Source organism: Musa acuminata, chromosome BXJ3-3, assembly GCF_036884655.1.
Source record: "Musa acuminata AAA Group cultivar baxijiao chromosome BXJ3-3, Cavendish_Baxijiao_AAA, whole genome shotgun sequence".
In the NCBI taxonomy this organism is placed as follows: domain Eukaryota; kingdom Viridiplantae; phylum Streptophyta; class Magnoliopsida; order Zingiberales; family Musaceae; genus Musa; species Musa acuminata.
In genome coordinates, this window is record NC_088351.1 from 9,825,904 (window position 1) to 9,848,361 (window position 22,458).

The 22,458-nt window shown below is 35.5% G+C and overlaps 2 protein-coding genes across 3 annotated transcripts; one reads left to right on the forward strand and one right to left on the reverse strand.

The window, feature by feature from the left end:
* The first annotated feature begins 415 nt into the window (after window positions 1–415).
* On the forward strand, window positions 416–10,930 carry LOC135633070 (small ribosomal subunit protein uS17-like). Its single transcript, XM_065142133.1, has 6 exons — window positions 416–566; window positions 8,597–8,637; window positions 8,741–8,841; window positions 10,129–10,273; window positions 10,349–10,438; window positions 10,624–10,930. The coding sequence occupies exons 1-6, from the start codon at window positions 555–557 to the stop codon at window positions 10,715–10,717; spliced, it is 483 nt and encodes a 160-aa protein (XP_064998205.1). The 5' UTR covers window positions 416–554; the 3' UTR covers window positions 10,718–10,930.
* A 461-nt stretch (window positions 10,931–11,391) lies between these two features.
* Window positions 11,392–15,582, reverse strand: LOC135633196 (probable protein phosphatase 2C 27). 2 transcript variants are annotated; one of them, XM_065142383.1, is made up of 4 exons: window positions 15,290–15,582; window positions 13,933–14,127; window positions 12,540–12,751; window positions 11,392–12,221 (listed from the first exon to the last, which is right to left on the reverse strand). In XM_065142383.1, exons 1-4 carry the CDS (start codon window positions 15,356–15,358, stop codon window positions 11,636–11,638), a joined length of 1,062 nt encoding a protein of 353 aa, XP_064998455.1. In that variant the 5' UTR covers window positions 15,359–15,582; the 3' UTR covers window positions 11,392–11,635. The 2 variants fall into 2 exon arrangements, with proteins under 2 accessions (XP_064998455.1, XP_064998454.1); XM_065142382.1 differs by having other exon boundaries at window positions 15,257–15,580.
* Window positions 15,583–22,458: the final 6,876 nt, after the last annotated feature.

Genomic DNA, 22,458 nt, shown 5'->3' on the forward strand with positions numbered 1-22,458 from the left:
ACTCCTGTCAAGTAAGATAATTCAAAACTTCTTGTTCTTGTGACAAATATTCTCCATTCTTGAGAGATGTATTATTCCATAAATTTTTTCTTGTTTTTGATGGTTTGTAGAAAAAGGAAAACAACAAAATAACCGATTTCAGAAGGACCAAAAATAGCTTATTTAAAATTTACAGGAAAATTTGAAAAAAGGGCTAACTTTGAAAAAAGAAAAAGACAAAAAAATCTCGAAAATGTTCTATATAAACAAGAAGTCTCTGTGGCATGATTCGGCCCTCACAAGCCCATATGTGGCCCACACCATTACGAGTTGTGGGACCTGTTGAGCTGATGGGCCTTAATAGAGCGGACTACAAATGGGCTGCGCCTATTCCTTCATAGATGGACCACTTTTATACCAAGCTCGAAGCCGTCTCTATAAGAAGGCTCAGCGTCGCTCCTGTATCGCCGGCGCTAGGGTTTGGATTTAGCGTACGAGGAGCTCCACAGCCTCTCTCTCTCTCTTTGGCCGACGCTTCCGTTCCTTCGTTCCTCGTTCTTCTCCTCTGATCGGTCATGGCAGAACAGGTCAGATCTCGTCTCCGCTTTATGAACTTGTCTGTTCTGTCACGCCCACTCGTCTTCTTCCTAAAGGGAAAAATCCCTTCTTTATTAGTTTAGATGTGTGGTGTTTTGGCGTGTTTGATTGATGTATCGTAGTTGGGATTGTTAGCGCCTCGGTTCTGAGATCCAGGTATTTGAATGGAAGAATGTGTTGAGTGCTGCAGTTTAGCATACATGATAGGATGCCTTTTTACATTTGGAGAACTGAAATAAGACATCTTCTGACTTTATCTAATGGAGTGTTAGAATCAAATAGGAACAAAGAACCAAAACCAGATGCGGGCAAGTAGGATCAAGCTAAAATGATAAAGCTGAAGATCAAAACCAATTAGAATAATAACACCAAGATGTAACGTGGTAAAACCCTCAATTGGTTGAGGGAAACATCCACGGACAAGCAAGAAGGTATTCGCCATAAAAGATGAGATTACAACATTCTCTTTAATACAAGATTGGATTTAATTCGGATGCTGCATCTCAATGACTTGGCACGAGAGGGGAGAACTCCTTCCCTCGTACATCAGCAAGAGATGAGATGGGAAGTTGCAACTCCCCACATTGCATCGGAGGATGCAACTCCCTCGTCCATGTGGGTGCAACTACCCAATCACACAGAGGTGGTTGTGATTGCCTCCGCAGTTCCTCTTTTTAGTTTTATCGTTATCTCTTCACAATCTCCCACTTAAAACAAAAAATAAAAAGGAAATGAAAGCCTTCATCCTGGCTTGTCAAGTCTTGTTGCTTATGTCTCCGCCAGGCCATAAGATCTATTGCACACGAACTTATTTGTGTTGATTGTCTTTGTTATAACATCTGCTAGGCTGTTCATTGTGTTGATCCTCTATTATTTTTTGTGATACCATCCTCCACTGTTTCTCGGACGAAGTGATATTAAACTCTTATGTGTTTTGTCCTGTAATGGAAGGTTGGATTCTTTGCGATATGTAAGGCACTCTAACTATCATAGTACAAGAGAATAGCCTCCTGCTTATGCCTAAGTTTCTTTAGTAACCTTCTAATACAATTTTTCTCCTTGCAAGCTTGTATAGTTGTCATGGACTCTGCTTCTGTAGTAGATAGAACTACCATAGGATAAACCAAATTCTTTTTTTCTTTTTTAGCAAAACCCTCTAGTTGGAGCATATAAATCTCTTCTTTAAGTTCATCATGAAGAAATGTGGTTTTCAAATCTAATTGTTCTATATGTAAGTCAAATGTACCACATAAAGCCAGAATTATTCGAACTGTAGTAAGTCAAACAACAAGGGAAAATATTTCATTAAAGTCAATACCTTCTTTCAGAGCATATCCTTTCACCACCAGTCGTACACGATGTCGCTCCACTTGATCATTGCTCTCTCTTGATCTTGTAATCCCATATGTTTTCGATGGCTTTTCTTCCTTGCGGTAGTGGGACAAGTTTCCAAGTCTTGTTTTTGTGTAAAGCTTCAATTACTTTTCGTATTGTTGTCATCCACAAAGATGCATATGGATTACATATAGCCTTTTGAATAGTTGATGGCTCTCCATTCTTTGTTAGAAGATCATATGCACATTGTCTTCGAAACATACTCATTATGATAAGTCGGTGGTACCCTTTTACGAGTTGACTGTTGAACTTCTAGAGTCTCGGATTGGACTAGCACTTGTTCATCATGCTTCGATGCTACTTTAGAAGAATCCTCTTCCACCTAAACTTCAATAGTTTTTGAACTTTTGATCTTTGTACTATCATTTGCATCTTTTTATAAAATTTCTACAAAGATGACATCTCTACTGATGATTATCTTATGGTTAGTGGGGTCCTGTAAGTGATATCCCTTCACTCCATCAAAAAAGCCCAAGAATATGCATATTCTGGACTTGGAATCAAGCTTCGTTCTTTTCGTGGCATTATATATTATATATGTCGGACTGTCACAAATTTAGATGGTTTTGCTTAAGTCGTGCGACACCCTTGCGTGTTTGTCTGCAAAGGTCAGCCTCCCTGAAACCTTCTATGGTCCCTTAGGACCTACAAAAAAGAAAATGGATTAGAGAAAGCGCCTCATTCAGGATCTATAAGCAATCATTTCTGTAAACACTTCATAGCCAATATAAATTACAAATAAACTTTACAAGCTTTGAACGATCGCACAACAAAGGGTCCAAAATGGTTCACTACAGATCGACATCTCTCACAAATGTCCACATGACACAACCTTTATTTACAAGGCTAAAACGACCACCAAACCCAACTAAACGGGGGTTGTTAAGCCTTCGACCGTCCCTCTACATGTTGTGCAAAGCACGAACAAACCAAAAGACACGGACATAAGCATTACATCGAACACCCCATTTACAATTTTATCCGTGACATTTTCTCCTACTTATTTCTTCGACATCCTCGTCGAAGCCTTTGCTAACGTTGCAACTCCTCGCTTTTGCTGAGTCTTTAATCTTTTGCTTCAGTTGCAATGCGTATCTTGGCTCTCAGCTGCTCTTCGTTGCTATTGTTGAGTAGTCAAACTTTTAATCCATCATGCTATTTCAACTTTTATCTGATGTAAAATTTGATGCACGCACGGAAGACCCAGCTCTGCAATACCATGACATTTACTCCTTGAATTCATAGTCTTTTTTGTCATCGTGTTATTCATCGAAGTAGAGCTCCCAGTAGCTCTCGATCATACCTCTGTATGATATAGTCCCTTGCGAGACTAGATTCGTGTGTCTTGCATTATCACGAATTGTTTCACCACGATCCGCTACACCATGTCGTCTCCTAGTGACATTTCTATTGCATTATGATCTTTGTGGGATGAACTTGAATTGTGATCCCTTCATGTGTGGCCTCTGTCAACACATCACAAGGCCTCTTCCGTATTCGATTATGTTTGCTCATTTGACAATCGACCTTCGTCCACCCGCTCTCGGGTCACACCTAGATGAAGCATCGCTTTATGACGATCCATCGCCTTGTAGCTCCCGAAGTCTATCGATTTCGTTGAAATTAGTGCACCATTGTTTAAATCCTAGCCCTCTGCCCTTATTAGCACAATCTTTGTCGCGCACTACTTCTTTTATGACAACTTGAATGGTAGCATTATGGTATATTCTTCAAGAGTATTCGTCTCCGTATCTCTTGCCCTGTGTCAAGGCCTTCTAAACCCAACTTTGTCTCCGTAAGTTGAGTCGTCTTGGTTCCTCCATCAAATGCTTCTTTGAGATAAGGTGCATGTGCTTAGAAGCTCCCTTCGTCTTTGACATTATGCAAAATGAGTACGCTCCATCAGAATGAAGGACCCATAGAATGACATGATCCCGCTCTTGTCTCTATAAGAGTTCATGCCTTTGACATCTGTCCAAGGAAAGCTCTGTGTCTTTGCCCCATATTCCATCTTCTATGCCGGCTCCCTTCATGCGACTTGGGTACTCTGCCAAGTTAAGTTGCTTCGCTCTTCGATTTGCATTGAGTTGATGATGATCCTCACTCATGCCCACCATTTCACGGGTTAGCCTTCTATTGAGTCTGATCTCCATATCGACTCCAAGTGTGCCTTTATTTGTGTTACCTTGGATCTATCCCCCACTTGATCTTGCAATGCATCCCCCAATGTATTATCTCATGCGAGATCATGTGACAACTTATCGTCACTCATTCAGTCTGTTAAGCTTTGTAAAGTTGTTTTGAGGTACTCTTCCTCAACATGTATGGTCTGTTGCACATGGTTCTCCCTCTAGAGAACTGAGACTTATCCCTCCTAGATATCTTTCTCATTGGAGCAACTTCTCTCTTCGTTTCATTTTCTCTAAAAGTTTCGGTGACCACCATTCCCTTGTACTACTCTGCCTTGTTGAACAAACTGTGTATTATTTTGTCTCCTGCAAATGCACTTGCTAGATTGCGACTCCACGTCAATACAACTCTTGTTGCATCCCTCAAGGCGTAGCAACATGTTGAACTCACTACACACTTCACCCTTCTACGGACGTATCCTTCTCATGCTGAAGAGAAAGTTTCAATGTTCTATGGCGCTAAGTTTCGGTCGCCTTGAGATGACCACGAACACTCTATCGTTCGCATACAAGCCCTTGCATAAGTACCGATTTCTTCGAGTTAGCAATTCCACTCACCTCTGTGAGCTTTGCACAACTCTTTGGATCGCTGAACAACTCATTCCACCTTGCATGGTCTCATCCTTTACCAAGCGCCTCATTTGCATTGAATGCCATCAAGTATGGTTGCCAACGTTAAGCCGTAGCTCAAACTCAATCATCCCAACCTTTGTGCGCTACGCATTCTACCCAGCTTGCTTGTCCTCGTAGTGCCTCTTGCGCGAAGGGTTGGCCATTCCTCTGAATGCCAATTTCAGATGCATGCTCCTCTGAGCGACTCCTTTTCCCTATATCTCCATACCTATTTTCCCCCCAAGCGGTCGCACGTGCTGGTTGCCTTCGACGTAGCCTCGTTAGGTCATCCACGTTTGCATGCTAAGTGTTTTTATAAGTGTTTGTCCTGTTCTGATACCATCTAACATGGGTTTAGTTGGTTTTGCTTAAGTCATGCGGCACCCTTGCATGTCCGTCTGCAAAGGTCAGCCTCCCTGAAACCTCTTATGGTCCCTTGAGACATACAAAAGAGAAAACGAGTTAGAGAAAGCGTCTCACTCGGGATCCACAAGTAATCATTTCGGTAAACACTTTATAGCCAATGCAAATTACAAATAGACTTTACAAGCTCTGAACAGTCGCACAACAAAGTGTCCAAAATAGTTCACTACAGATCGATATCTTTCACAAGTGTCCACATGACACAACATTTATTTACAAGCCTAAAACGACCACTAAATCCAACTAAAATAGGGCTGTTAAGTCTTTGACCGTCCCTCTACATGCCGTGCAAAGCATGAACAAATCAAAAGACACGGACATACATAAGCATTACATCGAACACCTTGTTTACAATTTTGTCCGTGACAGGATTACCAAAAGTATATAAGGAAGAATAGTTAGCTAGTTTACCAGTCCACATCTCCATAGGTGTCTTCAATTCAATCGTTGTTGAAGGAGACCTATCGATATCATAACAGATAGTTCTTATTGTTTTAGCCTAAAATGACTTGGCCACACCTACGGTATCTTGTAATGCTCTGGTTCTCTCTAAAGGAGTCTTGTTTATCTGCTCTGCCACACCATTCTGTTGAGGATTGTATAACATTGTAAGCTTCCTCTCAATGCCTTCGTGCTTGCAGAAAGGATCAAACTCCTTGCTCATATATTCTCCTCTATTATTTATTTACAAACACTTGATCCTTTTCCCTTATTGAAGTTTTACCCTTGCTTTAAATGACGATTTGATTCCAAGAATAAGGCTTCTATCAGAGAGAATCTTTAGGCCTTCTTCTGACATATGTCTATTAGTCTTCAATGCCACAACATTGTAGATTCTTCTCCAGAGTCAGATGATGCAACAGATTCATTTGTCTCTTGTAGTGTTTCTCTCAAAAGTATGTATTGATCAAGGTCTGCGATTTCGTACCGTACCGGAGTATCGACGTTTGCTCGGTACGGTATGAAACTATATACCGAGCGATATACCACTCGGTATATATATATATATATATATATATATATATATATATATATATATATATATATATATATATATATATATATATATATATATATATATATATATATATATATATATTCCCGTCCGGTAGCGGGCTATCCGCGTACCGGTATATCGTCGGATCGGTACGTACTGTCCGTACCAAGCGGTATCATTCGGTATTGCTTACCTTGGTATTGATTAGTAGGGATCTTCTCTGTCTTTATAACACTGAATGCTCCTCTGACAATCTTTATAGTCCCATTTTCAATAATGAGTCCTACAACCAAGCTCATCCAATTGTCCAACTGATAGTAGATTTTTCTTGAGACCTTTGACATGTCGTACCCCTTGAATATTGAAACCTTGCCATCTTACATCTTAATCTTGATGTACCAATGTTGGTAATCTCCAAGGTATAATTATTATCCAGTGAAACATATCCTCCTGAGACAGGTTGATATTAATGGAACCATTCTTTTTTGGAGGTCATGTGCCAAGATGCTGTTGAATCTACTAGTCAAACATCCTCAAGCGCTTTTCTTCCTTCGAAAAAGGTTGTTGCCTTGCCATAGAACACTTTGCCTTCACTTGAGGTACTAACCGTGCAACTCCGAGAATCTTTTGGAATAGTTCCTTTCTTTTTGTCTATGTTCTTGTTCTTCACACACTCCTTGATGTGTCCCATCTTGCCATAGTTATAGCACTTGATATTCTTTCTTCTTCTAGACTTTAATCTACTCTGTCGATTTCCTCACTGGGGCCATGCTCCATTGATCTACCTCTTGTTATAAATAACGCCTCAGCTTGCTGCAACATCATCAATCTATCTTTCTTGTTTTTGCATCTATTTTCCTCTTCTAGAACTATGCTGCAACAACATCAAAGACTAAAGTGGTTGTGTTGATAATTAGTTGATCATATTAATCAGGTAAACTCTAAAGAAGAAGCTCGACACATTCCGTCTCTTCAATATTATGCTCCATGGTAGAAAGTTGAAAGAACAATGTATTAAGAGTGCTGATATGTTCCGTTACCGATGTGGATTCCAACATTCGAAGAGTGTAGAGTCTTCCCTTTACAAAAGCCTTGTTGTGAAGTGACTTGGCTTCATATAACCTTGTCAGAGTATCTAAGATCTCCTTTGCTATTGTATTCTCTATGATACTAGATATAACTCCATCTGCTAATGCCAGGTGCAAGTTGGCGATTGCGTTGTCATCCATCTCCCCTCCCATTTTTCATCGTTCGTGAAATCTTTGGGTCTGTCTCCAGTTGCCCTTAGGCAATTATCCTTACTTAGAATTGACCTCATCTTCATCTTCCATAGGGAAAAATTACTTATGTTGAACTTATCTATCTCGAACTTTGTCACCATTGTTTGACTTGATCTGCTTTCCTCCTTGAACTGACCCCCTCACTTTTCCCTGAATAGTAACTCTGCAACCTTTGGGTCTTTTTGAACCGTTGGCTTTGCTACCACTATTAGAATAAAATAGGAACAATGAACCAAAACCAGATGTGGGCAAGCAGTATCGAGCTAAAACAATAAAGCCGAAGATAAAAACCAACTAGAATAATAACACAAAGATATAACATGGTAAAACCCTCAACCAGCTGAGGGAAACATCCACAAGCAAACTAAAATGTATTCACTATAAAAATGAGATTACAACCTTCTCTCTAATACAAAGAGAAACATGATACCTCTCTTGTACTAGGAGAAACTGAGAAAGAGAAACTCACAAAAGGGAGAAACCAAGAAAAAACCAAATGAAGTAGAAGATTTCCTCTCCTCGTTGTGCTCTTTCTTCCTCTTTCTTTCTTCCCTTTCTTTCCCTATTCCTCAGTGCACTCTGCACTGGATTGGATTTAATTGGGATGCTGCATCTCGATGCCTTGTATAGGCATGAGAAGGGAGTTCACCTGCACTCATATGTCGGGAGGAGATGAGATGGGAGGTTCACCTGCATTCATATGTCGGGAGGAGATGAGATGGGAGGTTGCAACTCCCTCATCCCAATCACATGGACGTGGTTGCAACTGCCTAATCATCTCTTTTTCTTTTTGTTTTATCTCGTCACATAGAGGTGGTACCATTCGATTAAGATTGCAGTTGTTAGTATTTGAGTGTCAGTTACTTTGATCAAGGCAATAGAGGTGATATTATTTGATTAAATTTGAAGACACTGAAACTAAGACATGTCTTTGGCTTTATTTGTAATTATCTGCAGCTAATTATGAATTATAATGCAAGGTTTGACCTGTAAAATAGTGCTTTTTCATTTATGTAGTGAACATGTCTAGAAATTTTTTTGGTACATTTTGTGCCTAATCAATTATTGAGGATCGTTTTGATGAGGTCGGGCATGTTTCTAACCGTCTTATATTCGTTGTACAGACAGAAAAGGCATTCTTGAAGCAGCCAAAGGTGTTTCTATGGTATAAATAAGGACAAGAGCTTAATATCAGTTGTTTTGATTTCTGAAAGAAATCAATGTTGAGAATTTAATATTTTATTTTAACAAATGTTGGTAATTTGCAGCTCAAAAAAATCTGGAAAGGGAAAGAGGCCTGGAAAAGGTGGTAATAGATTTTGGAAGAGTATTGGTCTTGGCTTCAAGACCCCCAGAGAGGCTATTGAAGGTCTTGACTCTAACATGTTTTTCCTCAGCTTACTTGAATATAAGCTTAAGTATTGTGATTAATGTGTTCTTTTTATCCTTTGGTTTCATTCTAGTTGACCATGCTGTTTTTGTGGCCAATTGCTACATTTTGTCTTCTTCTTTCTGGAGTGTGCTCATCATCTTGATGTGGTTACATGCTATCTTGCATTGTTTTATTGCGTTAGGAGTCCAATTAAAAAAATTACAACGCATACAATAGTTTGAGTCATATATAGAGTTAAAGGAGATTCTGTCATCATTGGTAAGGTTTCATGACTTATATTTGGCCATCATCATGAACGACTGGTTTCATTCTACTTGGTGCCTCTGTGCTAAGATAAGCTTTCCATCAAAAAGTGGAAGTTTTTTTTTTTATTTCCAATGATTCTTGCCTATCATTCTATGTCTGCAAATGCTAAAGACAGCTATTCTGAAAAAAAAAATTGTCTTCGGGGAGATGAAACAAAGGTGCATTATAGTGCATTGTGATGTTTAAGTGGGAAGTTACTATCTAACCAACAGAGAATGCTAATCATGAGAATGACTAGCTAGTACATAGTGACTAACTAGTTGAGATACCCTATGTGAAGCAGCTGCAGTGCTCATGTTCTAGTGTTTGTTATTGTTGTTATGACAATGGATACAGAGAACAATTTCTTACATTTGTTTACAAGAGACTGGTGTCCATGCCCTTAGCATATTTGGTGGATTTTAAAGTTGCATTTCTTTGAGCTCCTGTGGAACCTTAGTAATGAATCAACCAAGCAACCTAGGTTGTTAAAATTTCAGCTTGATCATGCATATTCATCTTTCTTGATGATGGCAATCTTGGACCTCTGTCCTTCGATTTGAAACTGCGCCTTCATTCATATGCTTGGGCATTCAACATATTTCATTTTGGTGTTTTGTGGCATTTTGTCTTCGACTTCTTGGTTTTGCGAGGTTCTTTAACATATTTCATATGCAAGGTTCTTTTTTTTTTCTTTTTCTTTTTGACTTATCACACAGTAAGTTAATCTGGATGTTTTTGGTATATCCTTTGGGCATTTGTAATTGTTAAGGATTGTTTTTATTTTAACAAGAAAGTGCCATCTTATAACATTTAGCAAGAGCCGTCAGTTTGTGCAACGCCTGCTGTATTGACTTAAATGACTGGCTAGTTGTAAATTTGTTTATTTTCTTTGTTTACAAAGTCGTAGCTTTAACCGGCTTCAATGGATACGACCCACGTTTCTCGCTCTCTTGAACATGACTGTGTTGTTTGCAGGGACCTACATTGATAAGAAATGCCCATTCACTGGGAATGTTTCAATTCGAGGTCGCATCTTAGCAGGCACATGCCACAGTGCCAAAATGAACAGAACCATCATCGTACGCCGTAACTACCTTCACTATGTGAAGAAATATCAAAGGCAAGCAAGAAACTGCCCTGTTGTCATTTCTAATTGCTACTTATAGGGATTAAAGATGTTATTTTCTTGCCTTAGATACGAAAAGAGGCACTCCAATATTGCTGCACATATATCTCCTTGTTTCCGTGTGAAGGAAGGTGACCATGTTATTATTGGTCAGTGCAGGTGAGCGTTATTTCTTCATATGCTGGTAACAAAAGATATGTTTAACCTATTTCTCTTTATGTTGGCTCTGTTTTGATTGGTTAATTTAGAGAACAAAGGTTTTTGCTTACTTATACTTGGAGATTTGAGAGATCTTGGAATTTTTTAACCACATTGATTTCTTAGTGTTATTGGATGTTTTCCAGGCCGCTGGCGAAGACTGTTAGCTTTAATGTACTAAAAGTCATCCCAGCTGGATCAACAAGCGGTGGTGGGAAGAAGGCCTTTGCAGCAGTTTGAATTTTGCTAGAAATGCCTGAAAGTTTTGCATTTTGTGGTGGACTATGTTCAGATTTCTGATAGTTTGGTTATGGTTAGTTCATTTTATTTTGCAAAGTGTGGTAAACACCAGAAAGTTATTTCGGATTTTGTTGAAATGATAGAGAATGGAGTAAAACTTGTACTCAATGCCCATGGAATTGATTGAGATAAGACTGTTGTTCTTTGTTTTTATGGGTTGGACATGTTTGGTTCGCAACACACATATTTCACGGCCATGCTGGTTTTGCCAGGATGGTAGTAGTCGGACTATAATGACACAAAACTCTGTGAACAGTAAAGACGGCCAATGTTTGATCATCATAGGTTCCTACAGTCCTCTACAAGACACGATGGAAGATCACGAGGGATATCTCAGGGTCTCTCTGCCATCAGTTTTGTTTTTGTTGTTTCGAGGAATAGGAGATGGTTTAAAAAAACATTTTGTTTTTGCTTCTACCAAATTTTGAATTGGAATGTAATCGGTGTCAGCTGGTTTAATCGGTGAATATTTTGATTTTGATAGTAAGTCCTTTGAAATCTCACTAAATTAGGAGTCGGATAGTAGTTTGGTTAAAGTTTTTTATTTTGATAGAAAGGTCCTGTGGTCAAATCTGTCCTTTGCAAAACAAAAAAAAAGTCTGAAAATGATTCAAAAAAAAAAAAGAGTAGCAATTGCATTTCTCTGATTTCTGACTTGAAGAACAGATACACATGACAAATTTGAGCTAGTGTTTCACTATCTTATTTAATCAACAATCTGTCATATTTTATGAACACCAAAATTGAGCATGAACTATCCTGCACACCCAAGAATGACCTGGGAAAATAATATGCCTTTAATTTCTACAATTACAGACGATTAGTCACTTCCTATAGATATGCCGGTTGAAATCTATGTCACTCTAAACTAGTTGGTGATGCTACTTTCTCTTTTAGTAGGTCACTGAGGGTATGAAAACCCTTTGTCGATATAGTACGTCTACGTCGTTGCACGGTACGAGCAGGAGGGGGATCCATGTGAAAGCACACCATAACGATTGTGAGATTGTCCATAGCACCGCGCTTCATTGCCTCCTGGACCAGTTCCTTGCAACAGGTCGTCGCATCATTGTGCTCTTGCAGCTGTCGCCTTGCAAAATCTACAGCGTTTTGGTTTGAGAAGACGTCCCATATGCCATCACTGCCTATTAGTAAGAATTCGTCCTCCTTTGTCAACATGATCTTTTTCAGCTCTGGTTCAGCAATGAGTAGTCCGTTCGGCTGGTCAATATCTTTCAAGCCTTCGAAACCCCAATCACCGAGGGCTCGAGTGACGGCAAGCTCCCCATTTAAGTAGGCATCATCTACTATGAAGCCACCGAGAGATTCGATGCGCTTTCGCTCGTTTGCACAAGAAGGCTTGTGGTCCTTGGACATTTCTATAGCCACGCCTCGTTGGGAAAGCACTGCTCGGCAATCTCCAGCGTTTGCAACCAGAAGAGATCTACAAAGACATTCTCATTAGTATTAATAGGAAGTGCCACAAGATAAGCGTAAATATTACGCTCCATTTCACTCTCTCGAAAGAAAACCAACAAAAAGGAGTATCTCATGGAATTATGTTATGAAACCTAAAAAAATATTGTCGTAGAAGAAACATGTTTCTTTTTTTTCAAGTATAAAGAATTTGTTGTAAAGATGCTAACACCCACACATCGGCTTGATGAGACTAAACTCTTAGTTTGTCATTAGTACTAGTTTATGAAGAAAAGAATCAATCACTAGAAGAGTTATGCACTTTAGAAAGAAGAAGCCCGCCTACCTTCCAAGTATCATTGCTGATAGAGCGGTTGTGCCGGAAGATGGGGTAAGTGGAGGAGGGCATGTCTTCGCAAACTGTAAGTCGGTTTCCAAATATGATCTAACAATAACCTTTTCAAGGTCAAGAGGAAAATCAGAATCTTCCACGATGACCATCGGTAGGTTGTCACGTACAAAATGTGCAGCATCTTTTCCTCCATGCCCATCGAATACCTAAAGAACAGAAATCATTGTAAGATATTTGACTCAATCTACAGTATGACAACAAAGTGTAGTGTCAATATTGAAATCAAGTGGCTGTTCTTCTTAGAAATGATTGTATCAATAATGACTACCTCTTTCATCAAGAGAGTAAAAAAGAGTATAAAATTTTCATGAGAACTTTGCATTTAAAGAAGTATTCAAAATCTCAATGGATTTGTTTTACCAATTTACTAAACGACTCTTGCAGACATCGGCAGCCTAAATCATGCATAGCTTGGTCCAAAGGAAGCTACTGTATGTACATCAATGAAAGCAAAGCACACAACAATGTCCTCAGAAAATTTAAACTAGTGTAAAGCGCGTAACTTAGAAAAGCCATTGAACACATTATCAAACCTTTTGGCCATCCAACGTTTGCCTCTTTAACAGTCAACAAGAAAACATGGACCAAATATGGCAGGTAGATGTCATTTGGCTGAGCAAGAAAATGGACATCTTGCCAACTCAAATGTGGAAAACAGATGCAGTTTATGGTGCCTTTTGTGAAAGGTCAGTCACATTGAGAAGAACGGCCTTTGCTTCAATGATTTATTTTCGGATCAAATGATTAAGAAGCCCAAATCAATCATGAGAAGGAAAGATAGGGGTTGGAAGTTGACACAGACATAACGAATAAACAACATTATGAGCCAATACACTTCTTATCCAAGCAAACAAACAATTTGCATTCATATTACTTTTGACTCTACTTACATATATCAATATAAGAGTTAAATACATTCTACATGTAAGTCAAGATGCACAGCAAGAAGGTCACGAAGTAATGATCACCGAGCTTATTACAGGCACTGAAGTTTTTTAAGGGGCTATCGCCTAACCATTATTTTCAAGTTGTTTCATAATGAACTGCACAACAGAGTTCTAAGATATGTCTCGAGTTAAAATAAACCTTAAGATCAGAAGTCGCACATTGGATGTCTGGACTGATAGGAAAAAAAAGGGACTTAAGTCCTGTGGTTTTGGTTTTTAGGCATTTTCGAAGCAACGAATCACACTGAAAGGTTCAAATTTCTAGATAATGTATTATGACATGCAGGTGGACAGTTATCAACCTTAATGAGACATAGAACTTATAGATAAAAAAATAATAAGCATGAACGAATAACAACAGAGCTACTATTATCACTCACTCCATAGAAGGAAATAGCCTCTCCTTTGAGGTTACGACAGCCGAACTTTTTAGCTAGATCACTGATGCATATATGAGTATCTTCCATATACGATCGGGTGCCAATGTCAGACCATTCCCCCGAACGAATGATGGGGACAAAGTCTGTTATCGGATTCACATCGTCTATCGCGACTGTATTCACACTTCTATTCGTCTGTCAAAAGTAACATTGTTAGTAACATGTATGAACAAGAGGCAGGAAAGAAGATCTTCCAGATCTATAAAATACTTAATGACAAAATCAAAAGGTGTAGTCTTCACTTCAAGCTCTCACACTCTTTGATTAAGTTTAAGCATTGCAAAGATGCGATGACTTGAGATGAAAAAGAAAATCCATAATGAGAGTGATGCAAAGCTACCAACAAACACTTTACGTGTTCGAGTTTATGTTTCATCATGACATACATGTAAGTCGATATCATTACAGTAAAGACTCTATCCATGTAAGTCAAGATCACAAAGTAATGATCGCAGAACTTATAATATCATTACAGTAAAACTCTGGGTATCGAAAAAAGCAATGATAGATAAATTCATCAACACAAATCACTACATGAAAAACATATTCTCTGATTTCAGAAGCCAACATCAGAAATCAACAACAACACGCAGTTCCGGATATATGCACAGGAACCATGTCAATGCACGATCAGAAACAATCAGGAGAATTGATAGAGCTAGAAAAATGACCATCGAAGAATGAAGATGGCAAACATAATCCCAAGAGGCACATAAACCTATCAGGACAGTAGCAATCATTTCATCAAGACACTAGCAAAAAATTTCTAAGTGAGACAGTAACAACACTGAAGTTCATAAAGAATCTGAAACAATTTACACAACAAATATATCAATTTAGTTTCCATCTCTGTGATTTCGCAGCAGATTGATCTAGCCTTAGAAAGGACAGCATAACCAAGAAGCTGCTGAAGCAATTCAAGAACATTAATGTGTGTATGTGAAGAATAATCAGACCTAGAAAAGACAGCTAAAACAAGAAGCTACAGCAATCGTGCAATTCAATAGAAAGTAGCATGGAAAACGAGACACAGAAAAATCCTCGACTCTATTAAATAAGAAACAAAAGAAAACCAAAGAAGAATATTAGATAGAGACCAACACGGATCATCCAAAAAGGGGAATGCACTACGAGCGACAAGTAAATTAACATATACATATATATAATATGAATATATGTCGAGAACTTATGGTCGAACAAGAAGAGCAGCATGAAGACGACATACAAGAGAAAGGAAAAGAAAACATAAGCACAGGGCACTAACAGGGCGATTGTCAAAACTGGAGCTTTTCCCCACCGTAGCATCGCAAGATAGCAACTTTTCCGTCTCCTCCGATACCTCCCGTATCTCGTCCTTCACGCACATGGCGGTTCTGCTCGAGGACCGACGAACCTGGGCGGTTCAACAGAGTCAATTTCCCAGGGGGAGAGAACAGCAGCATACGGCATAAACAAGAGAGAGAAGAGGGGAGGGGGAGAAGATTCTGAGAATATGTTGTAAGCGACGCAATGGGGTAATTGGGGGATGGGATCATTTGGTGGAGTGGGGGTTAAAAGGTAGGTCGAGGGAGCAGAGAGCGTCGAGGAATGAAAGGAAACGAGAGGAGCAGGTGGAGATTTGTGTGCGTGTGTGGCAAAAGCGTGGCCGGAAATAGGAGATTTTTGCTTAGATTTCATTTTTGCGGCTTTGTCACCTCTTTAGATTTTTCTTTTCTAAAAATGTTCCATTTGGATTTCTCTTTCTTTTTCTTTTTATCACGTGTGTTTTTCTAACTCTATTTTTATATAAAAATATATTTTTAAATATCTCTAGAAAATATCCTAATATTCGATAATAAATATATTTTAAAACATATAATTTTTCGTCTAATTTCTCCTATGACATGACATTCTCGGTACAATAATCTAAATTATTTATTAATTTTATTTTTCTCTAATGCTATCAAGTCGACTTCTCATCGTAAAATATGATCGAGAGTGTTACACGACTCAAGTAAATTAACATATCATTAAATATATATTTTTACTTATATAAGTATTAGAAATCTTGATACATCTAAGCTGGGCTAAAGATAAATAAGATCTCAAAGGATAAAACAATAAAAATTTAACCACAAATGAGACTCTTTCACTATATAAAATAATTATATTTGATGGACAAAAAACAAAAGATTTCTATAAAATAATTTGGCTTTCAGCCATCTGATTCTCATATGTGTTTTGATGAAAAATTGGGCCAGTATTAATATTATCATGACAAATCACCTGTAGAAATATAATAAAATATAATGAAATATTGCATGTTTGCATGACTCACAAGCAATGGATCTAACATTTCTCATCAATCATGTTAATTATAGGTATGCAATTGTATATATTGAGACATAAAGAAGTAGACCTTCATGACCTACAAGGATTTAATTATAGGTATGCAATTGTATGTATCTCATCATCTATTTAATTGGCAAGTGTAGCCTGATAGAGGATACCTTGTTTCACACCTAATGTTGATTATTTTTATTTTTAAGATAATAATTAATTGCTATCATGGTATTCTTTTTGTTCCCTTTGACTTGACCAACAAAAAGGGTTTTTGATTTTTGAGCTACATGATTCTTATAATCTTCATCAAAACATAATCAACTTGAAGTATGAATTGATTAAGCCTAATCCAATAATTTGTGATGATTCATTGAATACATACCAAGAGGATGTGATCATAGTATATGAACAGTTTTCAAATGTGTGAAAACATTCATCATCTCATTTCACTCACAAATTGCATAAGCCTTTCATGAGGATAACTTATTTGCATAAAACATTGATGCATTTGTAGTCATCATTTTACCACAATAACTAATCCATGCAGAGAGACAGAAATTTAAGCCTACTAAAAATTATCTTTTTAAAATGTTTTTATAAGAAAATAAAATATCAAACACCTCAACACATAGTAGATTCATTATGTTAGAATAATGATATAAAAATTAGTATAAGATAACTAAAGAATTGGTTTTAAAAATATAAGAAAAGTCTTAGAAAATATAACCTGTTCTTCCTCTCGTGCCTGATGAAATTTAGATAATAAATCTATAAAGTGCAATCGAGCTCTTTTACACGCACGAACAAAAAGAGATTCTACTGCTTCCAAGTGAGACGATAAGCATGAAGTACACAAACAAGACACGTTGTCTTCAGAGAGAGAATTATAGAAGTTAAAGAAAAGATCTTTTACGAGCTAAAACAAATGATAAATCCCTCTTTATATAGAAAAAAAAAATGATATGTGACATTGTGAAAATCAAACGATAATAAGTACAATGTAAACTTGGGTATAATAAAAAAATGGTAATGATATAAACAAAAAAATAAGGGGAAAAAATATTTGGAATAAAAGTTTTGAGGTTTCCTTTTCCAAAAAAAAAAAAACTTAACACGTCCTACCTTTTTTGATATTGTTGTGTGATGGATTCTTGCACAATAAAATAGTACCTATTAAAACAATATTCCTCTTGTCATGCCAAACCCAACAAATTAAATGTAATCAAGCTTGCACAATAATTGATATATTAATAGGAAACAAAAACGATTATAGTGCTGAATAAAAATGTAGCCTTGATGTCACGCAATTGTTTGTGCTCGGGGCCCCATCCATCCATTGATAAAAATATCTTTCTTTATTTCTAGTATTTTATTGTGACATTTCGAAAGGGGTCGGATGTCGATCGAAGAGGAAGGAGTGTTGGATGCCACAATTTAGCCTCACCGAGAAGCCAAGCATCACATCAACCTTCTCTTTTGGTGGTCCCCTAATAAAAACAAGGAGAGTGGCCATTCATGTGGTGAACGAGTCATGCAACTCGTGGCCTTCAAAGTCGATGCCGTCGTTGGTGGCTTGACGTCAACGCAAAGGGTGAAGTGACAACCAAAAAAGAAAGGTCGACGTAGGCATCGATGATAAATATTTACTATATATTTTGTTCAAATCATAAATTATGTTTGCCTCCTCTCCCTCGTCATATAGTATTATTCATGATACATTAATATAATTATCAATTTAAGATGAAAAATGAACCCAATATGGTGTGTTTTACGAGTTATCAAAAAGGAATGGGTTGAATCAATATATTTGTTTATTTTGAATGTTAAAATGTCTTCGAAATTTATTATAAATTTAGAACATAATATTAATCTTATAACTACCATTTAATGAAAGGATGTTTCTATAGATGTCACTCAAATGTAGCATATCTAGTAGGCTATTTATCATGATTATATTGCATGTGTTATGTCTCTTGACCATGAATAATTATAGCATCATTCTCTCTCATTGTGTTTAAGAGTATGGACTTGTCCATCGTCAAGCACAACATCTATTTTTGTTCAAATCATAAGTTATTTTTGTCTCATCTCCATGATGTCCTATTTCTAAAACATTATTCATGATATATTAATATAATTGTATGAGAAAATGGATCGAATCTGATATGTTTTAGGGGTTATCTGTTTGAAAAAGATAAAATAAAATTTTATTGAGGAAATTGGTGGAATTAGTACATTTGTTTATTTTGGATGTTAAAAATTATTTGATATTTATTTATAAATTTAGAATAAAGTATTAATCTTATAACTACAATTTAATGAGAGAATATTTCTTTAGATATCATGTTAATGTGACATATCGTAGGTTATCTATCATCTCTAGATGTTATAAAATGACTATTTTTAGATATCTATTTTGAAATCTCGAGTATTATTACTTATTGTGTTTAAGAGTATGGACTTGTCTACTATCCTCAAGCACAACATCTATTTTGGGATCTCAACTATGATATAATTACTTGTGTCATAAAATGACTAAATGCCTTGGTTACGTATTCTTATTCAAAGCAAACACATCGAACATAATGCATTATTTTGTTCAAATCATAAGTTATCTTTGTCTCATCTCCATTAGTTATCATATTTGAAAAAGATAAAACAAAAAATTATTGGGGAAATTGGTGGAATTAGTCCATTTGTTTATTTTGGATGTTAAAAAGTCTTTGATATTTATTTATAAATTTAGAATAAAGTATTAATCTTATAACTACAATTTAATAAGAGAATATTTCTTGAGATGTCATGTTAATGTAACATATATCGTAGGTTATCTGTCATCTCTAGATGTTATAAAATGACTATTTTGAGATATCTATTTTAAAATCTCGAGTATTATTACTCATTGTGTTTAAGAGTATGAACTTGTCTATCCTCAAGCAGAACATCTATTTTGGGATCTCAACTATAATTACTCGTATCATAAAATGACTAAATGCCTTAATTACATATTCTTATTCAAAGCAAACACATCCAACATAATACATTATTTTGTTCAAATTATAAGTTATCTTTGTCTCATCTCCATCGGCTATCATATTTGAAAAAGATAAAATAAAATTTTATTGAAGAAATTGATGGAATTAGTATGTTTGTTTATTTTGGATGTTAAAAAGTCTTTGATATTTATTTATAAATTTAGAATAAAGTATTAATCTTATAACTACAATTTAATAAGAGAATATTTCTTGAGATGTCATGTTAATGTAACATATATCGTAGGTTATTTATCATCTCTATTAGTTAACATGATATATCTAGAGGATATTAATTAAATTGCATGTGTTGAATCCCTTAACTAAAAATAATTACGATATCATTAGCTGTTTTAGAACTTATTCATCATAGAGTATAATATCTATTTTGAGATCTTGACTATTATTACTCATGTTATAAAATATGACTAAGTGATGCTTTAATTGCATTCTTATTGAAGGCAAAAGGAGTACTTTGGATCTAGTTGATCACATCATATACTTTATATATATATTTTTCTTAAATGGATTTGTCGCTTGCAAAGGGATGCTTTGGTGATGAATTGGACTCTTCGAATGCTTTTTATATCCTAAGTGGGCACATTATATCTAAAAGATGACGTTTTGAAATTCATTATATGCTTCCGATGTTTTTATGTTATAGATGAACACATGACGTGGAAAAATATAGATATTTTGGGTTTAGTCGATCACATCGAGTACTTGAAATATATTTTTTCTTATTGTAGATAAATATGTCACAAAAAAAAAATATTTTAGGTTTAGTTGAACGTATTAGATTGCTTCTACTACTACTAAAGTGTTATCCATGACATATTAAGTCAATGGGTTTATCAACATATCTATCTTTATTTTCTTGATATGATCAATATTGATCATTAATTTGACACAAGATATTTGATCTTATCTAGTATGTTTTACGAGTTATCATGTTTGAAAAAGATAAATAAATTCTTATCGAGGTGGTTGGATCATGACTCAAGGGAATTTATTTATTTATGTCTATATTCAGTATCTTACAAAATATTGCACTAAGGGTGTGTTCAACAAAATACATTCGATAGTTGAATTAGTATATTTGTTTATTATGGGCAACAAAAGTCTGTAAGTTAGCTTAATATTCATTTAGCAAGCAAAAAAGAACATGAGAAGACCACTTTATGTAGTATTAATCTTATAATTATGATTTAATTAAAGAATATTTCTTTAGAAGTCATGCGAATGTGAGATATCTAATAAGCTCTTTGTGATCTTTATAAGCTAAAGTGACACTTAAAAGATATAAGCTCTTTGTCATCTCTGTAGGCTAAAGTGACATTTAAGTCTTGATCGACTAAGAATTATATCATTTGTCTTAGAAAGAAAAATACTATTCATTTTTTTCTGAATAGATATATCATTTGTTCTGAATAGATATATCATTTGGTTTAGGGATATATTGAACTTTTTAAATGCTCTCGTATCTTATAGATAAACACATCACATGAAAAAGAAATTAAAAAAAAACTTTAGGCTTAGTTGTTGATATAAGGTACTTTGAATGTTATTATAAGAGAATATATCAACGCAAAGGGGATGATTGTATTGATTAATTCGAATACTTTTGTATCCTATAGATATGTCAAGTGTAAGAAGGGATGCATGGACGATGTAGACACACATAAGCCTTTTTATGCATTAGTGTTAATAGTTCTAGTAAATGCAAAAAGTTGATAAGGTAATAAAGGACTTCATTTTCGAATCATTTACCTACTACGTTATATTGTCTAAGCTTTCTACTTTTGGCATCATTGATTTAACGCTAGTGCTACTTGTATGATTAATATAATGATGATCACATTCAACTTGTATGAAACTTTATATCTCTTTTATGAGAGCAAATTACAATTCAATTTTGAATTCTTAAACAACCGACAATATATATTTTGGCTTAAAAAGGGGCAGACACTTCTTAGGCACAGTGATTTGATTCTCAATTATCTAATTAAGTATAACTTATGTTCGATGTGGAAGGCTCCTAATGATATATTACTTTTAATGGGAGGGATTATGAGTTCTTCTATATCCTTAGCATATAAAGAAAGCTATTGCTTGTGTAAGTGAACTATCAATCTTCCAAATTATCTAAAGAAATTGATATGTTGCATAATCAAAGTGAAGTTCAATGAATTAAACCAAATTACTAGATGGATCATTTGTAAAAATAGGTCTTTGGATGTAAAAATAGAACTGGATTTAAATGGAATCCAGTTCTATTGGAATTTTGATAGTTTGAAGTCTTATTTTATTCAAAATTGAACTCAAATACACTCATCCATAAACCTATCAAAAAAAAAAAAAAAAATCAAATTTGATAATTAATTACCTAAATTTATCATAAACATAAAAACATAGTAGAATATGATTCTCAAGTAGAATAATAAAAGTTTGAGATCGACTCGGTGGAAGTTGATACTATTACATCCGAAAATGAACCGAGGTATACTCGTTCACGAAGCATGGCAAAAAAATACCAAATTTGATAATTAAAATATATGAAAATATAAAAATTAACACAATCATTATTAGAATCATGTTGTAGTGGAATCAATGAAAGTTTGAGATAGTTTGATTTAAGTTGACCCATTATACTCAAAAATAAATTGATCCACATAACCTACCAAAAAACATACAAAATTGGATGATCGATGATCTTAAAATTATAAAAGAAAAAAAATACTAAGATTCTTAATAAAATTATGTTCTAATAAAATTATGAAAGTTTGATATCATCGATGGTAGTTTACTCGTTACGGTTGAAAACAAACTAAAATATCCTTATTCACAAAAATTACAAGAAAAATTAAATTTGATAATTAATTATCTCAAATTCATCATAAAATAAAAAATATATATAATTTTTGTTTGAATATGTTTTGGTAAGATTGTAACAATTTTAAGACATGTAAATTTGAGTGTAGTTTGATTCAAATTGAGTATATTTTGGTGAACTTTACTTAAAATACCTCAGATATATACATTTATGCTCATATATGATTATAACACTCATTTAGAGTTTTTTCTAGAATTTTAGGAATATTATTTATTTAAT

What these genes read in the sequence shown, in the direction of transcription:
- LOC135633196 (XM_065142382.1), bottom strand. Translation starts at nt 15,358, where the DNA reads ATGTGCGTGAAGGACGAGATACGGGAGGTATCGGAGGAGACGGAAAAG. An exon ending in AGGCTATTTCCTTCTATGGA is followed by an intron (nt 12,752 to 13,932) that starts GTGAGTGATAAT and finishes TCTGTTCTTTAG; the next exon opens with GTATTCGATGGGCATGGAGG. An exon ending in TCAGCAATGATACTTGGAAG is followed by an intron (nt 12,222 to 12,539) that starts GTAGGCGGGCTT and finishes ATGTCTTTGTAG; the next exon opens with ATCTCTTCTGGTTGCAAACG.
- LOC135633070 (XM_065142133.1), top strand. An exon ending in CCCCAGAGAGGCTATTGAAG is followed by an intron (nt 8,842 to 10,128) that starts GTCTTGACTCTA and finishes TGTTGTTTGCAG; the next exon opens with GGACCTACATTGATAAGAAA. An exon ending in GTTATTATTGGTCAGTGCAG is followed by an intron (nt 10,439 to 10,623) that starts GTGAGCGTTATT and finishes GATGTTTTCCAG; the next exon opens with GCCGCTGGCGAAGACTGTTA.